This window comes from Chanodichthys erythropterus, chromosome 9 (assembly GCF_024489055.1).
Source record: "Chanodichthys erythropterus isolate Z2021 chromosome 9, ASM2448905v1, whole genome shotgun sequence".
Taxonomy (NCBI): domain Eukaryota; kingdom Metazoa; phylum Chordata; class Actinopteri; order Cypriniformes; family Xenocyprididae; genus Chanodichthys; species Chanodichthys erythropterus.
Window position 1 is genome coordinate 26,512,593 of NC_090229.1, and position 11,166 is coordinate 26,523,758.

The following is an 11,166-nucleotide window of genomic DNA, read 5'->3' on the forward strand; positions in this document are numbered from 1 at the left end:
CGAGCTTCAAACAAGTGGTTTCCGTGCACTGCCATTATAAAGATTTGGAACATCAGGGACAGGGTGATTATTCATATAAATCCGATTCAGAGAAGAAAGTCATACACACCTAGGATGGCTTGAGGGTGAATAATTCATTGGGTAATTTTCATTTTAAAGTGAACTATTCCTTTAAGGTAAAACTTTAATTTGATGTTATTTTAAAGTGCATTTTTTAAAAGTGCACTTAAGTGTGTTGAGAAACAGTCATTAAAGTGCACTCTAAGTATACTTAAGTGGCCTTTTATTTAATTCATATTCAAATTAAAAGGCCTCTCTGATATATCAGTCTATCACTACTAAGAAGAAAATGACTTCTCCCCAGATGGAACATCATGAACTTATTGAAAGGACTTATTTCCAAAGGAAACTTCATCCTCAGGAGTGTCATGATCTTAGATGGCATGCAGACATTAATGGAAAAATAACCTAAGATGCAGTGGAAATTTTAACACCCGTTAAGATTCAGATATATTCTAAGCAATTTAGTCGATAAGAACAGGCTTTACGCAGTATGAATCCGGTTTAAAATTGTGGATTGACGCACGTGCAAATGAACGTCATCCTGCAACAACATTACAATAACTTGAAGGATTTTTGCATGAATAAATAATCGAGCAAAATACACTGCCTGCTGGATCAATGAAAAAAATATTTACGTATTAAATAATCGGATACCTGCAAAGTTATGGTGAAATATTCTTCTGAGAACCTACCTGTTTTTATTTTGTTGTCCATAAGGGGGCAGCGCTTACCATAGTTTACCATAGTTTTTGTAAATGAACAAAGTGTCTCTTCTATCTATCTATCTATCTATCTATCTATCTATCTATCTATCTATCTATCTATCTATCTATCTATCTATCTATCTATCTATCTATCTATCTATCTATCTATCTATCTATCTAAAACAGTACTCCACTAAAGGGCTCCCTGTGCGAAATACTGCTTCGTGCAAATATTTATTTAATATATTTTTGCATACTGGAAATACTGCAACTCATTCGACCCTTTTGACATAACGTTCTGTGTTCTTTGCTAAAATCACGACGGTAATACAGGTGATTCAGGAAACAGAAATTCACCGATCCTAATGGATACGCTTGGAGAGCTTGTAAATTGCAATTGGGTATATGTTGCACTTTATCATCTGAAGAGAACATTAAACCACTTGATCTTTACGAAATGAAGCGCGAATACGATGCGGAGGAAGCGCTCGATTGTCACGAGTCCTTTTACGCACGAGAGCACAGTCTGTGATTAAAGTTTTAAAGGTTTCAAACAGATCTCTGTTGCTTTTACTGTTGCTATACTATAGTATACTTACTATATACTTACTTTTTAATGAGTTGCTTTTAGTTGGATGTAGTCAGAAACACCTTCAACTGCAAAACAACCTTTCATTTTCCATAGACAACATGATGCTTTACAATATATCCTGTTTGCGGTGGTCGAGTTAATGTAAACTTCTCAAACGAATATACAGCAACATTAAACCTGTACTCTTCGTTATATAAATATCATTAATCAAAATCATTACCTTTATCCATTTTGCATAGACACAAGCTGTTTGGATTGTTAACCTCTCCAAAATGTATTATTTTAATTGCACTCACTACAAGCCTGTATTTGTTTGTCAATAGAGTTTTAGGATAGGTCAGGCTTTTAAGTGGGAGGGAAGAGTTGCCTCATGACGCCCGTCCTGACATCACTTATACTGGGGTACTGAGGAGAACCGCTGCGTAGATATGAAGCCAGAGCGGCTCGCGCGAGCCGCACTAATACTTAAAACTGTCACTGAGGTAATGCGCGAGGCACGTAGAAGACATTTAACTTGCTGAATGAGATACTGTGACTAAAACGGGAGAAACACGGAGGGACACGGACGACAAACTGTTTTCAGACATACTTCTTTTTAGTGCTTGGACATACCCGACAAATTTGGCGTGCCTCTGATTCTTTATTATGCCGACTTTCTACACTCAGGAATGTAACAACGACACAACTACATCAGACTCCGTCATCTATCAGGGTAGTTGCTGCGCTTAAATTCCTTTTGCAAACTTGTGAAAACTGTGAGGGGAAACTGGCACATCGCCGCGCGCTGCTGCGTTCTCTCTGGAGATTTATATTTAAAGCCTCGCGCTCCGTGGAGGGTTGTGCATCTGGGTAACCTACTTTAAGCATTCCAATATATTTGTTTTGTAAGAACTTGTTATGAATTTACAACATTTTTATTCGTAACTTGGATATTTAAAATGTTATTACTGAATAACTGTTTTCCAAATCATTTACAGAAGCACGATATTGCGCATCTTTTATATATTTGCAATTAATCGCTCTCATATTTTTGCATTGGTTCTAGGCGGTTTTTGTTTTATTTTTTCCCCTCACATTTTCTTTTGTAAATTATAGTTAATCGCAACCGTAAATTATAATTCATTCGATTTAATCTGACATTTAATTTATTTGATTGTTGTCCTGTAAATTAATTCGCACGTTTCCATATCTGTTCCAAACGTTTATTCCGTTTTTACTGTGACGCAAAGTAATAAAGTACCAACACTCGATCAGATCTGACATTACAATGGCTGCCATATATTTACTGCAGTTAGAGATGTATTCATTCGTTTATACGTAAGGGGGTTTATATATTAATCTAATATTTAACAAAATATCTTCTACTAAGTTCTTAGAAGAAAAAAAAAAAACAAACAAAAAAAACAGCTGATCGAAATTGCTCATCACATTCGGATTACAATAGAGAAGACTAGTCCACGTGCACACTCAGTGGCAGGGCATAGGCAGTCATGGATAGCGCGTGCTCCGCAGGCACGGGTCTGCCTGGCCACAACATCAATGTCACCGGAGGCACGTCTTCACCCACTTGTAACCAGAGTAAGATAAAACTCGCCCCATACTCTCCAGAAGCCACAGCTGCCTTTGCAACAGCCATCACGTTGATGATTCTTATTACAATCGTGGGCAATATTTTGGTCATCATCGCTGTTTTAACCAGCCGTTCACTAAGAGGACCCCAGAATCTCTTCTTGGTCTCCCTTGCGGCTGCAGACATCTTGGTAGCCACCCTCATCATCCCATTTTCGCTGGCCAATGAACTGATGGGCTACTGGTATTTCCGCTCAGTATGGTGTGAGATTTACCTGGCGTTGGATGTGTTGTTCTGCACTTCCTCTATAGTACACCTGTGCGCCATCAGTCTAGACCGTTACATGTCTATCTCACGCGCCGTCACATACGGCGCAAAGCGGACGCACAAACGCATCAAATGTGCAATTTTGGTGGTGTGGCTGATCTCAGCAGTCATCTCCTTTCCACCGTTACTCTCCATGAACAAGAAAGGTGGTGATTCAGGTGGGCTGCCACAATGTCAGCTCAATGATGAGCGCTGGTACATCTTGTACTCTACTATCGGTTCCTTCTTTGCTCCTTGTCTGATTATGATCTTAGTCTACATGAGGATCTACCAGATTGCCAAGCAGCGCACACGTTGTCCTCCAGGGGAGCCCCGCAAAGAGGTCCCAGGCAATGCCGCAACACCTGAGCACAAGCTCGACAAGGAGGGTCTACAAAATGGAAGAGGAGATGAAACACCCGCTTCCCTGCATAAAAACCCTAGGCCTCCAACTCTGGCTGTGTCCCAAGTGGAGTCCGCCCAGCAGGAGACGAGCAACCCGATTGCTAACAACCTTTTGCAAGCCCCTTCGACAGCCTTGACGCCAACCACACCGTGTCCCTCCCCGTCTCCTTCGAATTCATCTGAAATGGCTCCTAATAAAGCTAAAGGAGGTAAGAAGGCAAAGAAGATCAAGAAACAGCCCGACAACAATAACGGAGAGAGCATGAGCTCTGACTCGGATACAGAGCAAGGTGGGAGGGGGTTAGAGGTCCCTTGCACTCCGGCCGTGACGCCGAGTGGCATCCATTCCCCCGCCACTATCCAGAAATACAGAGACATGATTGCCACCGCCAAAGGTGCCAAGCTGGTGACCCGGAGGATGAAGCTGGAAGGAACGCCCAACTCGGCACGCCGCAAAGCAATGGTGAACCGAGAGAAACGCTTCACCTTTGTGCTGGCAGTGGTAATCGGTGTCTTTGTCATCTGCTGGTTCCCCTTCTTCTTCTCGTACAGCCTACAGGCTGTGTGCCCAGAGACATGCTCCCTGCCAGAGCCGCTCTTTAAATTCTTCTTCTGGATCGGCTACTGCAACAGCTGCCTCAACCCGGTCATCTACACCATCTTCAACAAAGACTTCCGCAGAGCCTTCAAAAAGATTCTCTGCAAGAACACCAAAGGCACATTCTTCTGAAGCTCCTGAGGTGGATTGCCTCCTCAGACAACAAATATAAAGCTATTCAGAACACGGACTAAAAGAAGCACAATAACGGTGCTGTTGCGATGTAAATGAAGGGCTTTTTGTGCTGCCCAACTAAGGACATCATGCGATTCGAATGACTTTATATCTTGACCAGGTTGTGCTATAAATGGGGCTAATCCAAAAATATTCAGACATTGACAAATCAAGCCAGAAAACAAAAGAATTTATGTAGACTATCGCACACCTGTGAGGACAAGCCACAGCACATGGAGCACAATACGAAGGTTATTGTATATTTTTTCTGTTATCTTGCCTTTCTAAGTACACGAGGCCTTGGTGGTACTGCAAACTTGGATTTCTCGAAGGATTTCACCATTCTGAATTTTTACGTACAGCTTTTCCATGCTGATTGGTCTACCTGATGCCTACACAGCATTACTTGTGCGGATCAAAGCTTAAAGACACAAAATACTCTAGTGGAAATCCTTGCCAGGGGCAATGTGTATGAAATGAGCTGACGCAAGTTTCTCCAAACGAACGTTAAGGCTTCTAGTTACAGATCCCCCCCCCTAGTGCAGGGCCATTGGGGAGATTTAAAACATGCTCTGATGCAGAAAAGCTCTGTGAATACAGAACACCTGTCATGGATGGGAGAAAGCTGTCTTTTCAGTCTTGGACTGGTCGCCAATAGGCTTTAAGATAGCAAAATGTTTATTACGGGAACTTTTGATATGTATTAGGACAAATGGTCTTTTTTAAAAATATGATAAGACTCTTTGCATCATCAAAAAATGACTTTAGTGACTGTGTCAGATGACACAAACACCTCCTGATTTCACTGGAGGCGCTCTTTCTGACTTGGTTCAGCACTTTTATTTGTATAAAAGAACAAATGATAATTTGTTGGTGTACACTGATCTACTGCACCCTAAATGTCTGAACATTCAGCAGGGTGATACTTTGGGACTAAGGGCTGATAGCAGTGATGCTTTCTATTTCTTTGGTCATTGTCTTATTTTTGCTAATGATCCCTGTGTGTGTGTGCAGAGCACAATTGTGAATTGTGTCTGACTGCCGTGTATGTTTGGAAATGTATGCTGTGTGTGAGAGGGTGTGCGAATGTTGTTGCGTGGAGGTTTCTTTGCATAAGTGACGGTGTGCGAGTCCACATTCCTCCCCTGATTCCACTGGCACCAGTTCAACTATATATGTATGTGCTTGATAAATGTGGCTGGTTTGCCATATCCGCCAGTGCTATGATTCAGCTACTTCTCGTGCCAATGCTTTTACATGTTTTGCTGCTAAACTCATTTAGTATCTTCTTAAACCAGAGTTTATTTCAAAAGAAATGTTTTATTGCAGTTCATTTTGAACAAATCACTTTGAGACAAATGAGGCAAATCTAAGCTGAGAGCTGTAAATTATTATGTGAATGATTTTGTATTTATTTATCCTATTTCCTATTGTTTCCCCCTCATATATTTCCCTTTTTTTTTTTTTTTTTTGCTTTCCCCAAGGAGAAAACAGACATGAAGAGTTCAGTATTAGCTAACACAATTGAAAATCCTCCTACTGAACTTTTTTTATTTTGGTATGACTTTTTTTGTATGTGTCAGGACATTGCATTCGGGCTGCAAATTTAAAAGCTTTGTGATTGACAGGATCCTGGTAACTGTATCCCTTTTGCCTCCTTGACTCCTCTTTCTTCAGTGTAATGCTGTTGGTTTTCCACTGCTCTTTAAAAATAAAACCGCTGAGCTGTGTGTGCCAACTGACTCATTGCTGTTAGAGAAAAACGATGGCTCTTTATACAGATGAACAGATTTTTATCTTGACAGGCATCATTGGGACACTGCGTTGAAAATTAGGTGTTTCTAATAGAAAGGGCTTTATGAGAACCATGCATTTAAAAATTGTCTGCAGATCCTTGTTTTTATGAGTTTTGTATCTGCAAACATATGGAATGGACAACAATAACTTAACTATTTTTTACAGATTAAAATGCAAATATACTAGATAGATAATTTATAGAGAGGAAATTTGTATTCAAATGGCCAATGTTTTGATGTACAGTATTGGAATTAATTGGTGCTTTGGCAGATTTATGTTGATATGGATGGATAAACTCCCTTAACAGTCTCCCTTAAGGTCAATTTGACACCCTTCAAATCCTTCTTAAAAAAATTAATATTCACAGGCATGATTGCATTAGGAATGGTAATGTTTCTGAACACAATACAATGGGATTGGGGATTAATACTGTACTGAGTTTAATACTTAAAATGCAGGTTCAGCTTCTTTGGTGTTAATTGCCTTTTTTTTTTTTTTTTTATCAAGACAGCACTTTAAAAATGATGGAATGGAAAATAGGCACAAAAAAAAAGGTTTAATATTATATGTATTTTACAAGATAAGAGGCAGACTGCAGACTCAGAACTCAAACAGAGACGGAGATTCATTTCTGGTAATTGCAGGAAGATGCTGCATTTAATAATTGATGAGTCTCCATATGAAGTGTGTAAATAATTTTGTATGGATTAATAGCCTATACTTTTTCTTAAGAACCTACCTGGAAGAAGGTCATGCTCTGGCAGAGCCTCGAACTATTGATTGCTTTGATTTCACTTGCAGAGAAATTGAACTCATTCATCTACAAATATAGAAATGTTCTTCTAAGGGAAAAGGATATATTTCCCAAAGCATTGGGCTGTCTACTAAGAACATCTTTCAATTAATCAAAATAAACGTTGCAGGAAAAACACTTCAAACGCATAGTCCGGTTAATGCAGGAAAGTTTTGGAAAATTTGAGACTTACTTTTTAAACAACAAAATCTAATTAGTGGTTGAGTAAGAGTCTGGCAGTGTGAGGTGGCTGTGAGAAGACAAGCAAACACGTCTTTGCGTTCAAATCCCACACTCAATTTGCAAAATAAAACGAGCCGTATTTAGTCTCTGAATCCAAATATGTATTTAGAACAGTGAAGCAGATCTTTAACTCTTACGACTGAATGAAACACAAGAAAACTTCCTTGTTTTTTCATTTTTAGAGCATTGTTTGTGATAATAATAATAATAAAAAAAAAAAAACACTCACTATTAAACATTTATACAGTATGTAAGGGGTTTATTTTGCAGTAATCCACACTCTCTCGCTTATCACATGGCTGCTTGCCACATAAGAAAATAATTGGACACAAAATGTCGAGCTGAAATATTTTATCTCACTAAATGCAAAGCTTCCGTAAAGAAAAACGGTTCCTAGCCAAGAGGAATTGAGGCAAGACGAATAAACAAGTTCAAACAATTGTTTTAAACAATTGACAATTATTGTTAATGTAATATTGCAGTATTTATTGTAAATGATTCGTCCATGCATACCATGTTTTTTTTTTTTTTTTTTAAACTCATGTGCCCTTTTAATCTTTAATCAAAATAACTTTCCTTCCCTCTTGCAGCGACATCTCTTCTCTGATGACAACCTGTCACTCACATGACATCACAGCAATAGCAAACCACAGTGATCCAATGATCCATCCAGCCAGTCGATTCCCGATGGACAAAATCAAGTCCTTGCCTTTTTTCTTGTTCAAAAAGCTGTTTCACTCGGATATACGTCACATATAAAGTATAATGATGGTATATGCTTTTGTTTAAAGCCATCAGACCACATTATTTCAACTTTTTTTTTTTTAAATAATTACTCAGCAGAATTTTTGGTGAAAAACTATATCACTTGTGATTCTGCAAAGAAATATTGACTAATCAGAGAAACAAAACAAACAAATCGAGTCAACCTCCATATGCTCTCAAAGTAATTACTGTACATATTTCTGTACATATGCATATTTTTCAATAAACATGAAAAAACTGTTTTATATATAATCTGAAATGAATATTTTACATTTAAATCCATCATTTTCATTTTATTCCCTCATTAAAGCCATTAATTACACTGTTTTGTACCAGATTTTCAAATACTTTTTTTTTGTTTTTGCTTCAAATAAAAGTTTGTAATTTTGTGATTCACCTTGTTTAGCTGGTTGGTTTATTACTCTTTATCAAAAGTTTTAAAAAATCCCTATGGGAATAATGAATGTAAAAAATGCTTCCAATGCTACTAAAAAAAAAAAAAAGTACCGACACTGTTGCACTCTATAAATAAGCAATACCACTGTAACTGTTTTTTCGAGTTATAGCACAACAGCAGGACATTTCAGACACAATATTGTCATTTAGCCTACTTTGTCTATTTTTGCTCCACCAACTAAAATAGTTCCACATGCAGTCACAGGAAAAACGTTTTCTTGATTAATCAGTGTTTTGAACAAATTGGTTGAGCAAATGATTTAACTTATCTGAATTTGAAATTGCATACTACTTTTACTATTTTAGTCATATCTTTAGATAACAGTTGTATACCAAACACTTTATAATAGTGTTACAGTAGGTGTAATGCATTACTAAATAATTAATTACTGTAATTTAATTACTTTTACTTCTTGCATTAAATACTGTAGACTATAGAAAATACAAAATGTAATGTTTAATGTTAAAATGTATGTTTTAAATGTAACCTCCCCCCTTTAAATAACTATGGTCAGTTCAAGTGTAATTTAAAGGATTAGTCCACTTTCAAATACAATTTTCCTGATAATGTACTCACCCCCATGTCATACAAGATGTTCATGTCCTTCTTTCTTCAGTCGAAAAGAAATTAAGGTTTTTGATGAAAACATTCCAGGATTATTCTCCTTACAGTGGACTTCAATTGACTCCAAATGGTTGAAGGTCAAAATTAGTTTTAGTGCAGCTTATCTAGCGATTTTCTAAAAAAAATACTGAAATACTGAATATGCTTTATAAACACAAATGATCGCCTTGCAAGTGCTTCCGCTTTCCGTATTCTTCAAAAAGCTTATGCTGTATGTTCTACGCCTTCCCTATTCTACTCACGGAACGAATGCGGCGCCAGTTACGTTTTTTTCCATAAGTATAGGGAAGGCGTAGGACATACAGCATAAGCTTTTTGAAGAATATGGAAAGCGGAATGGTGGAAGCACTTGCAAGGTGATATTTTGTGTTTTATAAAGCATATACAGTTTTTTTTTTTTTTTTTTTTTTAAATGACCGATTGTTTCTCTAGATAAGACCCTTAATAATCCTCATCTGGTATCTTTTAAAGCCCTTTGAAGCTGCACTGAAACTGTAATTTTGACCTTCAGCCATTTGGAGGCCATTGAAGTCCACTATAAGGAGAAAAATCCTGGAATGTTTTCATAAAAAAAAAAAAAAAACTTAATTTCTTTTCGACAGAAGAAAGAAAGACATGGACATATTGGATAAAATGGGGGTGAGTAAATTATCAGGAAATTTTCATTCAGAAGAACTAATCCTTCAAGCAATATTATATTTATTTGAAAGAATTAAAGGAACACTCCACTTTTTTTGAAAATAGGCTCATTTTTTTGTACACAATGTAACTACAGAAGAGTCAAGTTTTAAATAGGAAAATATCAAAACTCTTTGGCCATTTTTGAGCGAGATGCTAACAGTCTAATCAGATTCAATGAACTATGCTAAGCTATGCTAAAAGTGGTACCGCCAGACCCAGAGATCGGCTGAATGGATTCGAAAATGGTAAAACTCAACTGTTTAACTCTAGGGGAGTTGGAAAATGAGCCTATTTTCAAAAAAGTGGGGTGTTCCTTTAAAAGAGTGGCCTCATGTTCCTATTGTTCAACTGGTCAAGAATGATATTGAATTTCGAAAGTAATTAGAAATAAGTAATGCAATGCTTTTTAGAGAGTGAACTGTAATCTAATTACACTGTTAATTAGTACCTAGTATCTTAACTTAGCCAACACTGAGTTTAGCCAACACTGAGCAGAAATAGAGGACTGTCAATTTTGATGGTGTTTTTTATTGTAACTTTAATGAGGCATTTTTTTTTATATTAAGCAGCAACATTGTTAAGATTATAAATTCATGCCCTTCACATGATAACACTGACGAAGTTGAGAAGACAAGTTCAAGAAGTTCAACAAGTTAAACTTCCTCTTAGGAAGTCCCTTATTACCCTCTCTGTAACTGACTTTCCAAGAGATAATCCATTTAACATTTCACAGTTTGACCATTTTGTTAAAAAAAATGTCTTCATTCTGATATGACAGCAGTGCAGTATATCCTTTCTCCTCCAGCCTGACCCAAATTCTCATCCATGAAAATTCTATGTTCGTGTGTTTGGGCGAGCAAACTATTACATTTGAAAATGGATTAGCCGGACCATGGCTGGGAATGGATGGGGGGGTTGTTTTTTTGGCATAGACAATCAAACAGGAAATACAAAGTGTGCTCAGTCACAGCCTCATCACGTACCACATATCATCATGTCTAACAACTGTATCATAATCCACTGAGAATAGCTCTTTTAGGACAGCACTCAGCCTCGGTAGTGCCTTTGCTACTACTGAAATGACAAGATTTAATAGTGATTGTCTTGTCAATTAAATGTACTTTTAAAAATAAGGTGAAATGAGAACAGACGATCTGAATAATTCTGTAAGGCTAAGGAGTTCCTGTATTGATGGGATGTCAAAAAAGTTTAGTATAAATAATTATAAGGATCAATTAATTGTGGAGGAGATCAAGCACAATGGCATATTTTTATTTGTTTATTCAAAAATATAAAAGATTTTTTTTTTTTTCTGGTTGCATAAAATAAAGAAAAATCAGTGTGAACTGTACTGATATGATAATGAATTTTTTAACTCATTAAAAAAATTAAAT

General features: G+C 37.2%; 1 protein-coding gene across 1 annotated transcript; it reads left to right on the top strand.

Annotated features, from left to right (window-relative positions):
• Positions 1 to 1,787: 1,787 nt before the first annotated feature.
• On the top strand, positions 1,788 to 6,382 carry adra2b (adrenoceptor alpha 2B). Its single transcript, XM_067393951.1, has one exon. It carries the CDS (start codon positions 2,850 to 2,852, stop codon positions 4,368 to 4,370), a length of 1,521 nt encoding a protein of 506 aa, XP_067250052.1. The 5' UTR covers positions 1,788 to 2,849; the 3' UTR covers positions 4,371 to 6,382.
• Positions 6,383 to 11,166: the final 4,784 nt, after the last annotated feature.

Excerpts from the sequence above, each read along its gene's own strand:
- adra2b (XM_067393951.1), top strand. The coding sequence starts at position 2,850 with ATGGATAGCGCGTGCTCCGCAGGCACGGGTCTGCCTGGCCACAACATC.